The sequence below is a fragment of the Cherax quadricarinatus genome, chromosome 41 (assembly GCF_038502225.1).
Source record: "Cherax quadricarinatus isolate ZL_2023a chromosome 41, ASM3850222v1, whole genome shotgun sequence".
NCBI lineage: Eukaryota > Metazoa > Arthropoda > Malacostraca > Decapoda > Parastacidae > Cherax > Cherax quadricarinatus.
The window spans coordinates 10,823,450-10,846,003 of record NC_091332.1 but is presented as its reverse complement, the minus strand read 5'-3'; the positions used below and the strand labels follow the sequence as shown (position 1 = coordinate 10,846,003).

General features: G+C 50.8%; 1 protein-coding gene across 1 annotated transcript in view; it reads left to right on the top strand.

Moving 5' to 3' along the window:
- LOC138853809 (plectin) overlaps positions 1–9,198 on the top strand; it is a 34,163-nt gene extending 24,965 nt beyond the window's left edge. The window contains exon 3 of the mRNA XM_070092814.1: positions 8,783–9,198. Within this exon, the coding sequence (XP_069948915.1) occupies positions 8,783–9,198 (416 nt within the window). The remainder of the gene's footprint in view (positions 1–8,782) is intronic.
- The last annotated feature ends 13,356 nt before the right edge of the window (positions 9,199–22,554 follow it).

The window sequence follows — 22,554 nt, the reverse complement described above, 5'->3', positions numbered from 1 at the left end:
CACTCTCCTCATATATGTCACTCACACCCCACTCTCCTCATATATGTCACTCACACCCCACTCTCCTCATATATGTCACTCACACCCCACTCTCCTCATATATGTCACTCACACCCCACTCTCCTCATATATGTCACTCACACCCCACTCTCCTCATATATGTCACTCACACCCCACTCTCCTCATATATGTCACTCACACCCCACTCTCCTCATATATGTCACTCACACCCCACTCTCCTCATATATGTCACTCACACCCCACTCTCCTCATATATGTCACTCACACCCCACTCTCCTCATATGTCACTCACACCCCACTCTCCTCATATGTCACTCACACCCCACTCTCCTCATATGTCACTCACACCCCACTCTCCTCATATGTCACTCACACCCCACTCTCCTCATATATACTGTCATTTTAATGTGTGTGTGTGTGTGTGTGTGTGTGTGTTTGTGTGTGTGTGTGTGTGTGTGTGTGTGTGTGTGTGTGTGTGTGTGTGTGTGTGTGTATGTGTGTGTGTATGTGTGTGTGTATGTGTGTGTGTGTGTGTGTGTGTGTGTGTGTGTGTGTGTGTGTGTGTGTATGTGTGTGTGTGTGTGTGTGTGTGTGTGTGTGTGTGTGTGTGTGTGTGTGTGTGTGTGTGTGTGTGTGTGTGTGTGTGTGTGTGTGTGTGTGTGTGTGTGTGTGTGTGTGTGTGTGTGTGTGTGTGTGTGTTAGAAGTGATCAAGGTCCCAAGACCGAAACGTTTTCTAATAAACACGCAACATTCTTACCTTCACTAGTGACTTTTGTTGCGAACACACATTCATTAAGCAATCTAGCGAAGGAAATGGTGTTCTCGGCAGCGGTATCTTCACCATCAGTCCTTTTTTGAAGACCAATTTCCATTCGTTATGGCTGGTATTCTCCCCCTTGTTTTAAGAATATATCTTCTTCTCCTCTCCAAGAAGCTGTATCGCCTTGCTAGCTTCCTCCAGCCTTGTCTCCACCTGATAGTACAGCAGCTCAAGGCTCAGAAAAGATATTCCTGACACTTGACTAACATTAGCAAGGGTTTGATACGGTGTAAGCTGTCAGTGGCCCTATAAACCCCAACAAAAAAGACAGCTGCAAAAGCAATGGGCTGAAGAAGTCACTGTATTGAACAAGTCACTGTACTGAAGAAGCCACTGGGCTGAAGAAGTCACTGGGCTGAAGAAGCCACTGGGCTGAAGAAGTCACTGGGCTGAAGAAGCCACTGGGCTGAAGAAGCCACTGGGCTGAAGAAGTCACTGGGCTGAAGAAGCCACTGGTTGGCGAAATGTTTCCAGAATAAATTATTATTATAATCAAAAAGAAGCGCTAAGCCACAAGGGCTATACAGCGCTGTCCCAGAATAAAGATACACAAATGTTACACAATTGTCTCATATATCAAAAGATGACTAACACTAACACAAAGGCCAGTGAGGACGTCTTCGCTTCACACAGGTCTACTTATCAACGTGTCCAGTGAACTCGTCTTTTATAAGATGAGTTCAGTCAGCAATACTTCGATCACCACCAGGGACCTGGACAAGAGAAAGTTTACACTACCAAACTCACAGATTCCCGTGCAAGAGTCTGCGTCTCACTGCGGTGGCTGCAATAGTGTGCGTGAAAGACTGCAAGGAGCCTTGCAGCAGCGCCTCAGAGAATGTTAGTATGCCTGCAACAAGGACGATATAGAGTGTTAATGGCTGTATTTGAGCTGACAGTGGCAGGATTTGAGCTGACAGGGGCTGGATTTGACTGATAGGGCTGTATTTGAGCTGACAGGGGCTAGATGTAAGCTGACAGTGACAGGATTTGAACTCCAAGGCTGAGGAACTGATTACTTCGTCTTTTGTATATAGTTCTACTGTCTTCACAATTTGTCCTTGTATTGTATTGATAAAGCCACTGGATGGCGAAACATCTACATATAAAGACATTCATGTGCATCATGAGAGACGTTCCCTATACAGACGAAGACGAAGAGTCACAGAGCTGCTGAGTGGGGTCAATATATCTGAAATACGAAGGGAAGTACTAGTCCATGAAATTTCAAATATCGAACTTAAGCTGAAGGAATCTTATAGGAGGCAAGAATCACAGGAAGAACTAAAAGCCATAAATGAAATTGAAAAGAAAAATACTTCTTCTCTTATGCCAAATCTAAGAGAAAAACAACATCCAGTACTGGGCCCCTTCTTAGGCGGGATGGGACATACACAGATGACAACCAAGAAATGAATAAGATATTCAAGTCCCAATATGACTCAGTGTTCAGAGAGCCAAATTAATCCAAATTAATTCTTTATGAACAAAACCCAAAATTTGGTCATCCCAAATATCTCGGATATTATTCTAACTCCACAAGACTTCGAAGAGGCAATTAACAATAACATGTCCACGCAGTCTGCCCCAGGTCCAGACTCGTGGAACTCCGTGTTCATCAAGAACTGCAAGAAGTCCCTATCGCGTGCCTTCAGCATTTTATGGATAGGGAGCATGGACACAGAGGTCATCCCACACACACTAAAAACAACAGACACAGCTCCACTCCACAAAGGTGGCAGTAAAGCAATTGCAAAGACCTGCAGGCCGATAGCACTAACATCCCACATCATAAAAATCTTTGAGAGGGCTTTAAGAAGCAAGATAGCCAACCACCTAGATACCCATTAGTTACATAACCCAGGACAACACGGGTTTAGAGCAGGTCGCTTCTGCCTGTCCCAGCTACTGGACCACTATGACAAGGTCCTGGATGCTGTAGAGGATAAACAAAATACAAATGTAGTATACACAGACTTTGCAAAAGCTTTCGACAAGTGTGACCATGGTGTAATAGCACACAAAATGCGGGATAAAGGAATAACAGGAAAAGTTGGTAGATGGATCTACAACTTCCTGACAAATAGAACACAAAGAGTAATAGTAAACAGAGTAAAGTCCCAGGCAGCCATGGTTAAAAACTCTGTTCCACAAGGCACAGTACTCGCTCCCATTCTATTCCCCATCCTCATTTCTGACACAGAGATGTAAGCCATAGCTCCGTGTCTTCCTTTGCGGATGACACCCGGATCACCATGGCAGTGACCTCCATCGAAGACACCGCGAGACTCCAAGCGGACATCAACCAAATCTTTGAATGGGCCACTCAAAACAATATGAAGTTCAACGAGGAGAAATTTAAATTACTTAGATACGGAAAACTTGAAATTAAAAATGTGTCAGGGTATACCACACATTCTAACCATACAGTAGAGCGGAAAAGTAATGTGAAGGACCTGGGAGTGATAATGTCAGAGGATCTCGCTTTCAAAGACCACAACAATGTATTTACCTCATCTGCTAGGAAAATGATAGGATGGATAATGAGAACCTTCAAAACTAGGGACGCCAAACCCATGATCATTCTCTTCAAATTGCTTGTGCTCTCTAGGCTGGAATACTGCTGTACACTAACGGCCCCCTTCAAGGCTGGCGACATTGCAGACCTGGAGAGTGTATAAAGAACTTTCACGGCACACATAAGTGCGATAAGGCACCTAAACTACTGGGAACGGCTGAAGGTCCTTGATCTGTTTTCCCTCGAACGCAGGCGAGAGAGATACATGATAATATACACTTGGAAGGTCCTGGAGGGATTAGTACCAAACCTGCACACGAAAATCACTCCCTATGAATGTGACTCGGCAGGAGATGCAACATTCCCCCGATGAAAAGCAGGGGTGCCACGAGTACACTGAGAGACAACTCAATAAGTTTCCGGGGCCCAAGACTGTTCAATTGCCTCCCAGCATACATAAGAGGGATTACCAATAGGCCCCTGGCTGTCTTCAAGAAGGCACTGGACAGGCACCTAGTCAGTACCTAACCAACCGGGCTGTGGTTCGTGCGTCAGCTTGCGTGCGGCCAGCAGTAACAGCCTGGTTGATCAGACCCTGATCCACCATGAGGCCTGGTCTCAGACCGGGCCGCGGGGGAGTTGACCCCCGAAACCCTCTCCAGGTAAACTCCAGATAACCCAGTGTAGTAACGCCATTACTGTTACACCCACTAGTACTTACACTGCATCTACCACCACCATCACCATCACTATCACCTTCCCATGACCAGCATCAAAATGAACATGTGCTAAACGAAAACATTACAAAATTATACAACATTTGGTCTAGTTGAAGCTTATTATCCTGTCACACTGTTTGAAGCAGTGATGTGTGTTCCATCGTGGAGGCTCTTAACATTACTGTGCAAGGTGTGTTCAACACCGTCCCGTCCCGAACTACACTCCACACACAACTAACAACGATCCTTGTGATGTTATTACCGTGTCAAGCCTGCACCTGCGCTGCGAACAGCCTAATTGCCTTGTTTCATTGCTATTATCTGGGGACTGAGAATACCTGTGAGGTACTCGGAGAAACTATCAATTTCACACTGTAATGAAAGTAATTTTAATGTGATATGAAGAGTTGAAGTAATTTTTGATCAAGAAACCGTGAAGTGGAAGGACAGACTATCAGCTTGGCTTACAATCCAAGGGTACAGGATTCGATTTCAAGGTTGGGGAGACGTTTTATTTTTGGCAGGTCTTCTTGCATCTACTGTTTCTGTTTGGGCAGCTGGTGTTCGATCCCACTGACACGCGACCTCTCCTTTCTTAGGACCACCCAGAGGAGAAATAAATGCTATTTCTGGCTATTACAACATCCTTCAGTCTGTTTACATGGGTGTCAGGCTTAAATCTGGCTCTTACATCCTTCGGTCTGTTTATATTACAACTAGGATTAAATCTGGCTTTTACAACATCCTTCAGTCTGTTTACATTGCAACCAGGCTTAAAACTGGCTAATACAACATATTTCAGTCTGTTTACATTGCACTCAGGCTTAAATCGTCCCTGGTTGAGCACCCACACCTGCCTACACTCCTATCCTTACCGAGAGAAGTTCGGTGGATCTATATAGACAGAGACACCACCTTGGGGCAGGCAGAGACACCACCTTGGGACTGGCAGACACCACCTTGGGGCAGGCAGAGACACTACCTTGGGGCAGGCAGAGACACCACCTTGGAGCAGGCAGAGACACCACCTTGGGGCAGGCAGACACCACCTTGGGGCAGGCAGAGACACCACCTTGGGACTGGCAGACACCACCTTGGGGCAGGCAGAGACACCACCTTGGGACTGGCAGACACCACCTTGGGGCAGGCAGAGACACCACCTTGGGACTGGCAGACACCACCTTGGGGCAGGCAGACACCACCTTGGGGCAGGCAGAGACACCACCTTGGGACTGGCAGACACCACCTTGGGGCAGGCAGAGACACCACCTTGGGACTGGCAGACACCACCTTGGGGCAGGCAGAGACACCACCTTGGGGCAGGCAGAGACACCACCTTGGGACTGGCAGACACCACCTTGGGGCAGGCAGAGACACCACCTTGGGGCAGGCAGAGACACCACCTTGGGACTGGCAGACACCACCTTGGGGCAGGCAGAGACACCACCTTGGGGCAGGCAGAGACACCACCTTGGGACTGGCAAACACCACCTTGGGGCAGGCAGAGACACCACCTTGGAGCAGGCAGAGACACCACCTTGGAGCAGGCAGAGACACCACCTTGGAGCAGGCAGAGACACCACCTTGGGGCAGGCAGAGACACCACCTTGGAGCAGGCAGAGACACCACCTTGGGGCAGGCAGAGACACCACCTTGGGGCAGGCAGAGACACCACCTTGGGGCAGGCAGAGACACCACCTTGGGGCAGGCAATCAGCTGAGGATCTCAACTGCCCAGCCATCTCAATCCTTCTCCAGCTGCTTCCATCCCTCTCAAAGGAGATTTAATCTTCCTGTCGAATTTCTAAATGACCTCGTCTGCCCCATTGTTCTTTGTGTGACCCCGAGCACCTTGTTTGACCCCGGACCGCCAGCTTGGTATCCTGGGTTAATAACCTCGGAGGGAGATGGTTATCTGTTGACGAGAGAGAGAGAGAGAGAGAGAGAGAGAGAGAGAGAGAGAGAGAGAGCTGAACCTCTGATGAATTCCCAGAGTTTCTCTACTCCCACAGCCCGGCCTTGGGCAAGGCTCCTCCGGTGCTTGCCTGGTCAACCAGGCTGTTGCTGCTGGAGGCCCGCTACCCCGCACATTCATCACAGCCTGGTCAATCTAGCACCTGGTGAAGATACTTGTCCAGTTTTCCCAGTAGTGTTTCTGTACTTAATATATTCAAAGAAGACTTACTGAAAAGTCATTTAGGGGCGTAATTATCTTAATGAGTAAAGTAACGAGAGAGTAATGTACATAATATAATGTACATAATATACATAATGTAAATAATGTACATAATGTACATAACTTTACTCTCTGATTACTTGATTTATTACAAGATTTAATTCGGACTCCGAAATGACAGTCTTGACTACACCTTGTTGACGTCAGGTTCAAGATATGTTAGTGATGGTATGTTTGATGGCCCCCCCCCACCACCCCCATACCACCCCCCATACCACCCCCCATACCAACCCCCATACCATCACCACCCCCCACACCACACCCCTGACCAACCCCCATACCATCACCACCACCCATACCATCACCACCCCCATACCAACACCACAACCCCTACATAACACCACCACCCTCATACCAACACCGCCCACCATACCAATACCCCCATACCAACACAACCACCACCCATACCACCACCACACCACCACCCAAACCACCACCACTACCACCACCACTACCACCACACCACCACCACTACCACCACCACTACCACCACACCACCACCACTACCAACATCCTACAGTCATGGTGGGGGTACCAACATATCCTTGTTACTAGTAATTAAGCAAATCTTTCTTCCCTGAGAGCCGCTAACACCCAGACAATACACACCGTGCTAATGCTCCGACCTACCACGCCTTACCCCCCTTCCATCACCTCAGTCACCCCCCTACCACCTACCTGTCACCCCCAACCACCTACCTGCCCCCCTACCACCTATCTACCACCCCCTGCTACCCCCTACCACCTAACTGTCACCCCCAACCACCTACCTACCCCCTACCACCTATCTACCACCCCCTGCTACCCCCTACCACCTACCTGCGACCCCCGCTACCCCCTACCACCAATATGCGACCCCCTACCACCTACCAGCCACCCCTCACCTTCACCTCACTTGGGAGTGTGGGTTTTAGCGTCATTTATACAGGTCGCACAACAAGGGTGACCCTTTGTGTGTTTTTCTAAGTTGTCACTTGAGGTCGTGTTTGTTTAAGTGGTACTTGTGGGGAGGCGTGTGTGTGTGTGTGTGTGTGTGTGTGTGTGTGTGTGTGTGTGTGTGTGTGTGTGTGTGTGTATGTACTCACCTAGTTGTGGTTGCATGAGTCGAGTCACAGCTCCTGTGTGTGTGTGTTCATGTGAAGACACCTTAGGTAAGTACGCGTTATGTCTCATGACTATTTCTCACGGATATATTTTTCATGGCTATACTTCTCATGGATATATTTCTCATGACGATATTTCACATATATATATTTATTATGGATATATTTCTCGTGGAAATTACTTCCCTTAATGGGGTGAAAATTACTTCCGTTATATTTGTTTGAACCTCCTCCCAGGCGGGGCCGCAGCCTCGGGCCGTCGCCGCATGCGGCCGCCGCTAATACTGCCGTCAGCCGGGATCTTATATAGATGCTCTCACAGCATCCCTGGACGCTGCCGCTGGCTCGGAGATCTCCTCCCGCCGCTCTGGCCTACACGGATTTGCTTCCTCCTTTGTTCTCCTGTCAGTGATCTCCATAGGTGTGTCTGTGGGAGGCTGTGGGAAGGAGATGAGGCTGTGGGAGGCGTAGATGAAGTTGTGGGAGTCAGAGTGCAGCTCTTGTCCTAACTGCTGTCAGCGAGTGCAGTCTCTCTACTCCGTCGTGAAAAAAAGTAGTCAATTGTTTATTGCTGTTTTCCGACTTACTGGCAGCAGTTGTAACAGGAGCTGCACTCTAACTCTAGCTTTCTGTACGAACCTGTACCCTAGCTGTGGTAGCGGGAAGAGCTCTCCGTAAGAGCTTTTACTCTAGCTGTGGTAGGGTGAAGAGATCTCTGCAAGAGCCTGCAACAGGATTGCATATGGTGCTCTTGTTGGTAGTTTATAGGGCCACTGATAGCTTACGCCGTATCAAGCCCTGTTGCATCCGGTGGCCGTTGCCAGCTTCAGTATGTGAGTCCTTGCTCAATAATAACCCACATGGAAACAGAAACTTAGTACATAAGAATGGAGGAACACTGTAGAAGGTCTACTGGCCCATACAAGGCAGGCCCTTATCAAAACCACCCCTACCCAAAACTACCCAAGAATTTACCCCCGTACCCAATGACGCCAATCAAACTCAGCCCCTCCCACTCATATATTTGTCTAATCTCTGTTATAGCTGCCTAAGGTCCTAGCCTCGATCACCCTACTCGGAAGATTAGGAAACTGATTGATCTATATATTTCGACCCACTTCTGGGATCCTCTTTAGCAGATACGCGAGTCCTTCCTGACGCTACCAAGGTCCAGTCGGTGGAGAGGAGCCCCGTGTCTGTTTGTGTGGGTTCGAGTGGATGGTGTTGTTGTGGTGGTGAGGCTACTGGAGCACTGAATATAATTACCAGTGAGACACTGGTGGTTCTCCCGCCGGGTCAGACAAGAGGCTTATTGGTGTAGGTTTCAGACCCGCTATTCATCAGCTGCGACAGGAACCGTTTAAGGCGCCAAGAAGAGGCATTCCCACAACAGTCCTTACAGCCCAGAGTCCTCAGAAACGCCGGTGTCTTCGACCCCTCTGGCATCTGGATTGGGAGATGGTCGTGATCCAGCGGGACCAATTTTGAGTGGCTTACGTATGAATGGCTGTGAATGGCTGGGAAGCGCCTTGTTGGTGCTCGTTTTGTGCCGGTTCTTGGGCGGTCTGTCCCCGAAGGGCGGAAACCCCGAGGATAATACTCCATCGCCACTCACACTAACAAAAGACTTTGATGACAAAGAGGTGTTTACTGATGGTGTGGCTGAAGCGAGGCGACTGGTGCTGGATCACCGCCTCCCCAACTTCCTATCCATCTCCCGAGGGGTTGGTCCCAGACCAGACCTCCTGCTTGACCAAGTAGGTCAGGCTGTTGGCGCTTAGAGCTCCGAGTTCCATTGATAAGAATCAGTTCAATGAAACTTATCAAGTTCAATGCACTTACAATCCGCACATAAAGGAGATAGAAAAGCTTACAACGACGTTTCGATCTGACTTGGACCATTTACAAAGTCACACTATGAGCGGGTTATTTGTGTATCGTTCCATTCACGGTATTGTGCCTCTTATTCTTGTCAAGTTCCTTCTTAAAGTCAGAGTCTGGGTGTTGGATCAACCTCCACACCATCGTTCTTACTGAAGTTGTCTCGTAGTCGTCCTGTATATCACTGCTATACAATCTCCAAAACATACTTAAAGTCGGTGCCGGATCAGCCGGGCTGTGAATCGTACGTTAAACTACGTGCGGCCAGCAGTAACAGCCTGGTTAATTAGGCCCTGATCCACCGGGAGGCCTGGTCATGGATCGGGCCGTGGGGGCGTTGACCCCCGGAATACCCTCCAGGTAGACTCCAGGTAGCACATGTGTCTAATTTATCAATAAAACACCTGTTCAGCAACTGGGTATCTTTACTCTGTAGACGTTTCACCAAACAGGTTGGAGAAACGTCTACAGAATAAAGATGCCCAGATGTTGCACCGGTGTCTAATTCATCGTAGTGAACGTGCTGTACCCGGCTTTTGTTGGGCAGATTTTGCACTCCCCACCGCCGGTGATATTTGAAGGGATTTGAGAGTTTTCCAATTCTCTCAGCCCGACCCTCGGCCAGGCTTGTCTGCTGCTTGACCGGCCCTGGGCCAGGCTTGTCTGCTGCTTGACCGACCCTGGGCCAGGCTTGTCTGCTGCTTGACCGGCCCTGGGCCAGGCTTGTCTGCTGCTTGACCGGCCATGGGCCAGGCTTGTCTGCTGCTTGACCGGCCCTGGGCCAGGCTTGTCTGCTGCTTGACCGGCCCTGGGCCAGGAGTGTCTGCTGCTTGACCGGCCCTGGGCCAGGCTTGTCTGCTGCTTGACCGACCCTGGGCCAGGCTTGTCTGCTGCTTGACCGGCCCTGGGCCAGGCTTGTCTGCTGCTTGACCGGCCATGGGCCAGGCTTGTCTGCTGCTTGACCGGCCCTGGGCCAGGCTTGTCTGCTGCTTGACCGGCCCTGGGCCAGGAGTGTCTGCTGCTTGACCGGCCCTGGGCCAGGCTTGTCTGCTGCTTGACCGACCCTGGGCCAGGCTTGTCTGCTGCTTGACCGGCCCTGGGCCAGGCTTGTCTGCTGCTTGACCGGCCATGGGCCAGGCTTGTCTGCTGCTTGACCGGCCCTGGGCCAGGCTTGTCTGCTGCTTGACCGACCCTGGGCCAGGCTTGTCTGCTGCTTGTCCGACCCTGGGCCAGGCTTGTCTGCTGCTTGACCGACCCTGGGCCAGGCTTGTCTGCTGCTTGACCGACCCTGGGCCAGGCTTGTCTGCTGCTTGACCGGCCCTGGGCCAGGCTTGTCTGCTGCTTGACCGGCCCTGGGCCAGGCTTGTCTGCTGCTTGACCGGCCCTGGGCCAGGCTTGTCTGCTGCTTGACCGGCCCTGGGCCAGGAGTGTCTGCTGCTTGACCGGCCCTGGGCCAGGCTTGTCTGCTGCTTGACCGGCCCTGGGCCAGGCTTGTCTGCTGCTTGACCGGCCCTGGGCCAGGCTTGTCTGCTGCTTGACCGGCCCTGGGCCAGGCTTGTCTGCTGCTTGACCGGCCCTGGGCCAGGAGTGTCTGCTGCTTGACCGGCCCTGGGCCAGACTTGTCTGCTGCTTGTCCAGCCCTGGGCCAGGCTTGTCTGCTGCTTGTCCGACCCTGGGCCAGGCTTGTCTGCTGCTTGACCGACCCTGGGCCAGGCTTGTCTGCTGCTTGACCGACCCTGGGCCAGGCTTGTCTGCTGCTTGTCCGGCCCTGGGCCAGGCTTGTCTGCTGCTTGTCCAGCCCTGAGCCAGGCTTGTCTGCTGCTTGTCCGGCCCTGGGTCAGGCCTGTCTGCTGCTTGTCCGGCCCTGGGCCAGGCTTGTCTGCTGCTTGTCCGGCCCTGGGACAGGCTTGTCTGCTGCTTGTCCAATCCTGGGCCAGGCTTGTCTGCTGCTTGTCTGACCCTGGGCCAGGCTTGTCTGCTGCTCGTCCGGCCCTGGGCCAGGCTTGTCTGCTGCTTGTCCGGCCCTGGGCCAGGCTTGTCTGCTGCTTGTCTGACCCTGGGCCAGGCTTGTCTGCTGCTTGTCTGACCCTGGGCCAGGCTTGTCTGCTGCTTGTCCGGCCCTGGGCCAGGCTTGTCTGCTGCTTATCCGACCCTGGGCCAGGCTTGTCTGCTGCTTGTCCGACCCTGGGCCAGGCTTGTCTGCTGCTTGTCCGGCCCTGGGCCAGGCTTGTCTGCTGCTTGTCCGACCCTGGGCCAGGAGTGTCTGCTGCTTGTGTGCTGCTTGTCCGACCCTGGGCCAGGCTTATCTGCTGCTTGACCGACCCTGGGCCAGGCTTGTCTGCTGCTTGTCCGACCCTGGGCCACGCTTGTCTGCTTCTTGTCTGCTGCTTGTCTGACCCTGGCCCAGGTTTGTCTGCTGCTTGTCCGACCCTGGGCCAGGCTTGTCTGCTGCTTGACCGACCCTGGGCCAGGCTTGTCTGCTGCTTGACCGACCCTGGGCCAGGCTTGTCTGCTGCTTGTCCGACCCTGAGCCAGGCTTGTCTGCTGCTTGTCCGACCCTGGGCCAGGCTTGTCTGCTGCTTGTCCGGCCCTGGGTCAGGCTTGTCTGCTGCTTGTCCGACCCTGGGCCAGGCTTGTCTGCTACTTGTCCGGCCCTAGGCCAGGCTTGTCTGCTGCTTGTCCGGCCCTGGGCCAGGCTTGTCTGCTGCTTGTCCGGCCCTGGGCCAGGCTTGTCTGCTGCTTGTCCGGCCCTGGGCCAGGCTTGTCTGCTGCTTGTCCGGCCCTGGGCCAGGCTTGTCTGCTGCTTGTCCGGCCCTGGGCCAGGCTTGTCTGCTGCTTGTCCGTCCCTGGGCCAGGCTTGTCTGCTGCTTGTCCGGCCCTGGGCCAGGCTTGTCTGCTGCTTGTCCGGCCCTGGGACAGGCTTGTCTGCTGCTTGTCCGACCCTGGGCCAGTCTTGTCTGCTGCTTGTCCGGCCCTGGGCCAGGCTTGTCTGCTGCTTGTCCGGCCCTGGGCCAGGAGTGTCTGCTGCTTGACCGGCCCTGGGCCAGGCTTGTCTGCTGCTTGACCGACCCTGGGCCAGGCTTGTCTGCTGCTTGTCCGGCCCTGGGCCAGGCTTGTATGCTGTTTGTCTGACCCTGGGCCAGGCTTGTCTGCCGCTTGTCCGGCCCTGGGCCAGGCTTGTCTACTACTTGTCCGACCCTGGGCCAGGCTTGTCTGCTGCTTGCCCGACCCTGGGCCAGGCTTGTCTGCTGCTTGTCCGGCCCTGGGCCAGGCTTGTCTGCTGCTTGTCCGGCCCTGGGCCAGGCTTGTCTGCTGCTAGTGGCCCTGGGCCAGGCTTGTCTGCTGCTTGTCCGGCCCTGGACCAGGCTTGTCTGCTGCTTGCCCGACCCTGGGCCAGGCTTGTCTGCTGCTTGTCCGGCCCTGGGCCAGGCTTGTCTACTACTTGTCCGACCCTGGGCCAGGCTTGTCTGCTGCTTGCCCGACCCTGGGCCAGGCTTGTCTGCTGCTTGTCCGGCCCTGGGCCAGGCTTGTCTGCTGCTTGTCCGGCCCTGGGCCAGGCTTGTCTGCTGCTTGTCCGGCCCTGGGCCAGGCTTGTCTGCTGCTTGTCTGACTCTGGGCCAGGCTTGTCTGCTGCTTGTCTGACCCTGGGCCAGGCTTGTCTGCTGCTTGTCCGGCCCTGGGCCAGGCTTGTCTGCTGCTTGTCCGGCCCTGGGCCAGGCTTGTCTGCTGCTTGTCCGGCCCTGGGCCAGTCTTGTCTGCTGCTTGTCCGGCCCTGGGCCAGGCTTGTCTGCTGCTTGTCCGACCCTGGGCCAGTCTTGTCTGCTGCTTGTCCGGCCCTGGGCCAGGCTTGTCTGCTGCTTGTCCGGCCCTGGGCCAGGCTTGTCTGCTGCTTGTCCGACCCTGGGCCAGGCTTGTCTGCTGCTTGTCCGACCCTGGGCCAGGCTTGTCTGATGCTTGTCCGACCCTGGGCCAGGCTTGTCTGCTGCTTGTCCGGCCCTGGGCCAGGCTTGTCTGCTGCTTGTCCGACCCTGGGCCAGGCTTGTCTGCTGCTTGTCCGACCCTGGGCCAGGCTTGTCTGCTGCTTGTCCGCCCCTCGGCCAGGCTTGTCTGCTGCTTGTCCGACCCTGGGCCAGGCTTGTCTGCTGCTTGTCCGACCCTGGGCCAGGCTTGTCTGCTGTTTGTCCGACCCTGGGCCAGGTTGTCTGCTGCTTGTCCGGCCCTGAGCCAGGCTTGTCTGCTACTTGTCCGACCCTGGGCCAGGCTTGTCTGCTGCTTGTCCGACCCTGGGCCAGGCTTGTCTGCTGCTTGTCCGACCCTGGGCCAGGCTTGTCTGCTGCTTGTCCGACCCTGGGCCAGGCTTGTCTGCTGCTTGTCCGGCCCTGGGCCAGGCTTGTCTGCTGCTTGTCCGGCCCTGGGCCAGGCTTGTCTGCTGCTTGTCCGGCCCTGGGCCAGGCTTGTCTGCTGCTTGTCCGGCCCTGGGCCAGGCTTGTCTGCTGCTTGTCCGGCCCTGGGCCAGGCTTGTCTGCTGCTTGTCCGGCCCTGGGCCAGGCTTGTCTGCTGTTTGTCTGACCCTGGGCCAGGCTTGTCTGCTGCTTGTCCGGCCCTGGGCCAGGCTTGTCTACTACTTGTCCGACCCTGGGCCAGGCTTGTCTGCTGCTTGCCCGACCCTGGGCCAGGCTTGTCTGCTGCTTGTCCGGCCCTGGGCCAGGCTTGTCTGCTGGTTGTCCGGCCCTGGGCCAGGCTTGTCTGCTGCTTGTCCGGCCCTGGGCCAGGCTTGCCTGCTGCTTGTCCGGCCCTGGACCAGGCTTGTCTGCTGCTTGCCCGACCCTGGGCCAGGCTTTTCTGCTGCTTGTCTGACCCTGGGCCAGGCTTGTCTGCTGCTTGTCCGGCCCTGGGCCAGGCTTGTCTGCTGCTTGTCCGGCCCTGGACCAGGCTTGTCTGCTGCTTGCCCGACCCTGGGCCAGGCTTTTCTGCTGCTTGTCTGACCCTGGGCCAGGCTTGTCTGCTGCTTGTCTGACCCTGGGCCAGGCTTGTCTGCTGCTTGTCCGGCCCTGGGCCAGGCTTGTCTGCTGCTTGTCCGGCCCTGGGCCAGTCTTGTCTGCTGCTTGTCCGGCCCTGGGCCAGTCTTGTCTGCTGCTTGTCCGGCCCTGGGCCAGGCTTGTCTGCTGCTTGTCCGACCCTGGGCCAGTCTTGTCTGCTGCTTGTCCGGCCCTGGGCCAGGCTTGTCTGCTGCTTGTCCGACCCTGGGCCAGGCTTGTCTGCTGCTTGTCCGACCCTGGGCCAGGCTTGTCTGCTGCTTGTCCGACCCTGGGCCAGGCTTGTCTGCTGCTTGTCCGGCCCTGGGCCAGGCTTGTCTGCTGCTTGTCCGACCCTGGGCCAGGCTTGTCTGCTGCTTGTCCGACCCTGGGCCAGGCTTGTCTGCTGCTTATCCGACCCTGGGCCAGGCTTGTCTGCTGCTTGTCCGGCCCTGGGCCAGGCTTGTCTGCTGCTTGTCCGACCCTGGGCCAGGCTTGTCTGCTGCTTGTCCGACCCTGGGCCAGGCTTGTCTGCTGCTTGTCCGACCCTGGGCCAGGCTTGTCTGCTGCTTGTCCGACCCTGGGCCAGGCTTGTCTGCTGCTTGTCCGACCCTGGGCCAGGCTTGTCTGCTGCTTGTCCGACCCTGGGCCAGGCTTGTCTGCTGCTTGTCCGACCCTGGGCCAGTCTTGTCTGCTGCTTGTCCGACCCTGGGCCAGGCTTGTCTGCTGCTTGACCGACCCTGGGCCAGGCTTGTCTGCTGCTTGTCCGACCCTGGGCCAGGCTTGTCTGCTGTTTGTCCGACCCTGGGCCAGGCTTGTCTGCTGCTTGTCCGACCCTGGGCCAGTCTTGTCTGCTGCTTGTCCGACCCTGGGCCAGGCTTGTCTGCTGCTTGACCGACCTTGGGCCAGGCTTGTCTGCTGCTTGTCCGACCCTGGGCCAGGCTTGTCTGCTGCTTGTCCGACCCCGGGCCAGGCTTGTCTCTCAAAAAGTCTCCAAAGCAAGATTCAGAATATCGTTCTGTAACCTTCTCATATACTTACGTTCTTCCATTAATAATAATAATAATAATAATAATAATAATAATAATAATAATAATAATAATAATAATAATAATAATAATAATCTTTACTTCTGCAAGTACATGTTCAAAGTATACATAGCTGACATCAACGACATACTGCTATATAGAAAGCCCCTTGTTATGCTGAGCATTTCGGCCAAATTAGGTTACTTTTGTCCCAGGATGCGACCCACACCAGTCGACTAACACCCAGGTACCTATTTTAGTGATAGGTGAACATGGACAGCAGATGTCTTAAGGAAATACGTCCTAATGTTTCCGGACTACCGGGGATCGAACCAAGGACCTCAGTGTATGAGGTAAGTGCGCTGTTAACCGGACTTTGGTTGAAGAAACAGTAGACAGCAGTTCTTACAAGAGTGAAGTTCTACCCCAGGGCTGAGAAAACAACAGTAATGTAATAAATAATAGACTGATGGAGTTACATAATAGACTGATGGAGTTGCATAATAGACTGATGGACTTGCATAATAGACTGATGGAGTTACATAATAGACTGATGGAGTTGCGTAATAGACTGATGAAGTTACATAATAGACTGATGGAGTTGCATAATAGACTGATGGAGTTACATAATAGACTGATGGAGTTGCGTAATAGACTGATGAAGTTACATAATAGACTGATGGAGTTGCATAATAGACTGATGGAGTTGCATAATAGACTGATGGAGTTGCATAATAGACTGATGGAGTTGCATAATAGACTGATGGAGTTGCATAATAGACTGATGAAGTTACATAATAGACTGATGGAGTTGCATAATAGACTGATGGAGTTGCATAATAGACTGATGGAGTTGCATAATAGACTGATGAAGTTACATAATAGACTGATGGACTTGCATAATAGACTGAATGGAGTTACATAATAGACTGATGGAGTTGCATAATAGACTGATGGAGTTGCATAATAGACTGATGAAGTTACATAATAGACTGATGGAGTTGCATAATAGACTGATGGAGTTGCATAATAGACTGATGGAGTTGCATAATAGACTGATGAAGTTACATAATAGACTGATGGAGTTGCATAATAGACTGATGGAGTTACATAATACACTGATGGAGTTGCATAATAGACTGATGGAGTTGCATAATAGACTGATGGAGTTACATAATAGACTGATGGAGTTGCATAATACACTGATGGAGTTACATAATAGACTGATGGAGTTGCATAATAGACTGATGGAGTTGCATAATAGACTGATGGAGTTACATAATAGACTGATGGAGTTGCATAATAGACTGATGAAGTTACATAATAGACTGATGGAGTTGCATAATAGACTGATGGAGTTACATAATAGACTGATGGAGTTGCATAATAGACTGATGGAGTTACATAATAGACTGATGGAGTTGCATAATAGACTGATGAAGTTACATAATAGACTGATGGAGTTGCATAATAGACTGATGGAGTTACATAATAGACTGATGGAGTTACATAATAGACTGATGGAGTTACTCCCAGCACTCTCCCTCCCTCCCTCCCTCCCTCCCAGAATCCTCTGTAGTCTCCCTCCCACTAAGTCCATCCCAAAGAAGAAATCGATTTAGGGATTATTTGGGATTTTTTTATGGATTATTTAAGGATTATATATTAATTTCCGGGAGTTATGTTGGGAGGTTATGGAGGTATTGTGTTGTGCCACCCACCTGCCACCCACCTACCACCCACCTGCCACCCACCTGCCACCCACCTACCACCCACCTGCCACCCACCTACCTCACTGCTGCCACCCACCTACCTCACTGCTGCCAACCACCTACCTCACTGCTGCCACCCACCTACCTCACTGCTGCCACCCACCTACCTCACTGCTGCTACCCACTTACCTCACTGCTGCCACCCACCTACCTCACTGCTGCCACCCACCTACCTCACTGCTGCCACCCACCTACCTCACTGCTGCAAAGCATTAGCTAAGAACTATAGACCAATAGCTCTGACGTCCCACATCATAAAAATCTTTGAAAGAGTGCTAAGAAGCAGGATTGCAAATCACCTGGATTCCCAAAATCTGCACAATCCAGGGCAACATGGGTTCAGGGCAGGTCGCTCCTGCCTCTCACAACTACTGGATCACTATGACATGGCCTTGGATGCACTGGAAGAAAATCAGAATGCAGATGTAATATACACAGACTTTGCAAAAGCATTTGACAAATGCGATCATGGCGTAATAGCCCATAAAATACGTGCTAAAGGAATAACTGGGAAAGTGGGGAGATGGATCTTCAACTTCCTAACAAATCTAACACAAAGAGTAGTGGTCAACAGAGTTAAATTGGAGGCTGCCATAGTGAAGAGCTCTGTTCCACAAGGCACAGTACTCGCCCCCATCTTATTCCTCATCCTCATATCAGACATAGACAGAGATATACATCACAGCACCGTATCATCCTTTGCGGATGATACTAGGATCTGCATGAGGCTGTCATCTCCTGAGGACGCGGTTAACCTCCAAGAAGATATAAACAAAGTTTTCCAGTGGGCAACGGTAAACAATATGATGTTCAATGAGGACAAATTCCAACTACTCCGTTATGGAAAACTGGAGGAGATAATAACTAGAACAGAGTATACTACAGACTCTGGCCATGCAATAGAGTGGAAAAATAATGTAAGGGACCTGGGAGTAGTAATGTCTGAGGATCTCACTTTCAAGGATCACAACAGTGCCACGATCACAAGTGCAAAGAAAATGATAGGATGGATAATGAGAACGTTCAAAACGAGAGATGCCAAACCAATGATGATTCTTTTCAAATCACTTGTTCTCTCTAGGCTGGAATACTGCTGTACATTAACATCTCCATTCAAAGCAGGTGAAACTGCAGATCTAGAGAGTGTACAGAGATCCTTTACTGCACGTATAAGTTCTGTCAAGCACCTTAACTACTGGGAACGCTTGGAAGCACTTGACTTGTACTCGTTGGAACGCAGGAGGGAGAGATATATCATAATCTACACTTGGAAAATCCTGGAAGGAATGGTCCCGAATCTGCACACAGAAATCACTCCCTACGAAAGTAAAAGACTGGACAGGCGATGCAAAATGCCCCCAATTAAAAGTAAGGGCGCCATTGGTACACTAAGAGAAAACACCATAAGTGTCCGGGGCCCAAGACTGTTCAACAGCCTCCCATCAAGCATTAGGGGAATTGCCAATAAACCCCTGGCTGCCTTCGAGAGAGAGCTGGACAGATACCTAAAGTCAGTGCCGGATCAGCCGGGCTGTGGCTCGTACGTTGGACTGCGTGCGGCCAGCAGTAACAGCCTAGTTGATCAGGCCCTGATCCATCGGGAGGCCTGGTCATGGACCGGGCTGCGGGGGCGTTGATCCCCAGAATAACCTCCAGGTAACCTCCAGGTAACCCACCTACCTCACTGCTGCCACCCACCTACCTCACTGCTGCCAACCACCTACCTCACTGCTGCCACCCACCTACCAGCTACCTCACTGTTGCCTATTGGTTACCTGTAGTCGCTTCTGGGGTCACCGCTCCCGAGGTCAGGCCCCAGATCAGACCTCCTGGTTGCTGGCCTGATCGATCGAGCTGTTAGTGCCCGCAGTCCACCGTATGCACCACAACCCGGCTCATCAGGAACTGTTTTGAGGAATCTGTCAAGTTTTCCCTTGAAAGCAGATACAGATTTGTTGTTAATCTCCCTTATGCATGAAGGGAGGGTGATGAAGAGTCGTGGACCCCTAACCCTTACTGAGTACTCTCCCAGTGTACTCACCACTTCCCTGTTATTCACTGGAGGTGTTCTGCACTATCTGTCAAGCCTCTTGTGTTCATATGTAGTGATTTCGGTGTACAGATTTGGGACTAATCCCTCCATTATCTTCCAGGTGTAGGTTATGATGTATCTTTCTCGCCTACTTTCTATGGAGTACAGTTCTAGGGTAGAACAAAAAGGTACAATACCGTGACTGAAACAATACATAAACAGCACACACACATAGGAGAGAAGAGCTTACGACGACGTTTCGGTCAGTCTTGGATCATTTAGAAAGTCACAATGTGTGACTTTGTAAATAGTCCAAATCAGACCGAAACGTCGTGCTGAGCTCCTCGTTTCTGTGTGCGGGTTGTTCATGTACAGCTCCAGGGATTTCAAACACTGGCAGTAATTTAGGTGCTTGAGTGAGTGTATACGACCTGTGGAGATTCTCTACATTTCTCCAGCTAAGTAATTTTTCTTGCCTTGAAGGTGACTGTTAGTACACAGAAATATTCCAGTCTGGAGACAACCAGTGATCTAAAGAGTGTGCTGTACCGTCTGCCAAACCTGCCACCAACCTGCCACCAACCTGCCACCAACCTGCCACCAACCTGCCACCAACCTGCCACCCACCTGCTACCCACATGCCACCCACCTGCTACCCACCTGCCACCCACATGCCACCCACCTGCTACCCACCTGCCACCCACATGCCACCCACCTGCTACCCACCTGCCACCCACATGCCACCCACCTGCTACCCACCTGCCACCCACATCTCAGTAGTAGTAACCAGTTACCAGTAACCAGTGTACCAGTAGATGACTCACTACCAACCGTCTCTGCCTGAGTCACTGTCTGTATTCATATTGTGCTGACCACAGCAGTATTCAAAGACCCCCTCACATATGGGTACTGTGGGCGGTCAGTTATACGAGAGTGAGAAAGGAGGCAGGTTCACGGCTGTTTGGGCGCTTCCCACATTATCCGTAATTATACGTACTACCAGCGTACGTGAGTATTACTTTACCCTATCCACGTGTTCGAACCCCACATGATAAATGGTGGCAGCGGTGTGCGATCGTGGATTTAAGCTTTTTTAAGGGTATTTCAAGACGTTAGAAGACTGTGAGTAGCCGGCGGGTCAAAAGGTGAACCGTCTCACCCACCAGCTACTCGCTCCCCTGACACCCTCCAGCCTGCAAGCCTGTTGCAGCCGTTTTTTCAAGCTTCCTGGCTTAGTTCGTGTGCTAATTGCTTCAATCTCCGAGGGGTTGACCCGGATTTTGCAATTAAGCCAGTCAGTAAGCCAGACTGTGGAAGTGAACGCCAGTCAGCCTATCATCCAGCCTGTCTCCTGTCATCCACCTGCTCCTTTATGCTGTGTGCATCGTTACACGTCTTCCAGTCAGCCATTCTCGTGAGTTAAGCCAGTCAGCCAACCCAGCTTCTAACCCAGCTGAGAGAGAGAAGAAGCCACGCAAGTTCCTCTGAAGTATTGTTTCATGTATCGCTTTGTGCACCCTGTTGGATGCTAAGAGTGAATTTAACCATTCCTGTGGCATAGAGTGGCTTATCAAGCCACCTTCGTGGGTAGTGAGTGGAGTGAGCGCCAGCGAGCATCACACCCACCACCACCCATCCACTCTACTCACCACCACCACCACCACCGCCACCCACCTCATCTACCTGTGGTTGTTTGCACCCTTGTACCGGGTCCTAATACTGTTTTGGCTCACATAATTGGTCAAGAGATTGTAGCTGAGCACCACCGATAAAGCCAGTTATGTGAGTTCACCGAGAAAGCGCATTTCTTCACGACGACAGTGTGAGTGTCGGCGTCATCATCTCGCAGGACAACCTTCCTCATCACCAGTCATCCCGTCGACTCCTCCAGACTTCTGTGATAATTTTCTGTTTAGAGACATTTTTCTTGCATTTGAAGACATTTGCGTGTGTGAGACATTGATAGTGAATTTCTTGTGTACTCTAAACCTTGTGTTTTCAATGTAGACTCAGTGTTTCTTTGACTCGTTATTTTTGCAATATTTTTCAGTGTTATCGCTCATCTCATATTTTTATCTGTGTTTTTTTTTATGCTACTCTCTGTCTGTAGTAAGTATTATTGTGTAGTGTACCAGTCAGTCACTCTGTGTGAAGTGATTAATTTTTTTATCGTGTATTCTTTCAGCATTGTATTCTCCAGTAATTGTCATTGTATTTCATGCAGTGATATTCACCCCAGTTTACCAAATTATCCATTTATTTCTATGTGTGTCTTTTTTCGTATGCCAGCAGTGTCTCATTCCTCTAATTTTTTCGCAGACTGTGTACCATTATTTTTGCCAGCAAATTTTTGTCGTATCAGTCACAGCAAGATTTTGTTGTAAGAATATAATAAAATAATGAATACGTGATTATGTGTTGTGTGCCCCGCCACTTGTAAGTGTTAAACTTCCCGTTTTGTTCCTTGTTTTAATTTTTATTCATACTTTTTCATATTTCTTTGAACAATTTCACTCTTGATGTAATTTCAATTACTTTTAACGTAAAGTGTTTTCTTTACTCTGTTTGAGTAAATTGTTTTGTCTAATTTACAATTAAGAGTTAAAGTGTTCAATCAGTTTTTTCTTCATATTTTTATTTTATTATTTAACCTGAGTTTTCCCAGTGACACTTTATTACTGCAGTGATTATTTCTACACCTTATTTTGTTGCACTTGTTCTGCAGTGAATTATTTTGTTGCACTTGTTCTGCAGTGAATTATTTTTGTTGCACTTGTTCTGCAGTGAATTATTTTCTTTTATTGATATTTTTATGCATTATTATTCTCAGTTTATTATTGCATCTTGTTTTTCATTTTATTAATTTTCCTGATGTTGTCTTTGCATTATATTTTAATTTTGTTTATGCATTCTTAGAAAATATTTAAATTTCCCAGTTATCTCTCGTTGCATACAATTTAGTAATTTTATTTTATACTTTTTACATTGATTTAAAATTTTATTAGTTAATTCCTTTATTAGCAAGAGTACAGACAGCTCATTTTGCATTTAATTCAGTCTCCAGTAATATTTTTACTTGTATATTTCAATGTAATTTTTTTTTTCTTGGCCAATAGTCCTTTACATTGAGTTGTTCTTCCTCTTGCAGTGTATCTTAGACATTTTTTGTTACTTCTGCAGAATTAGTTGCATCTCTTTTATTTCAATTTTAGCATTTTGTATCATTTTTATTGTTCTCTATTTTTGCCTTATTTGTTCTCGTGCAATTTCCTTGCCATTATGTCTCACATGCCGTCAAGTGATACTTTAGTGAATGTTGACACTCAGACCTCTCAGACTGCTGTTGCCCCTGTCATCAGTCCTCACAGTTCCTTAGCGACTGACAGACCGACCCAGACACCGAGATACT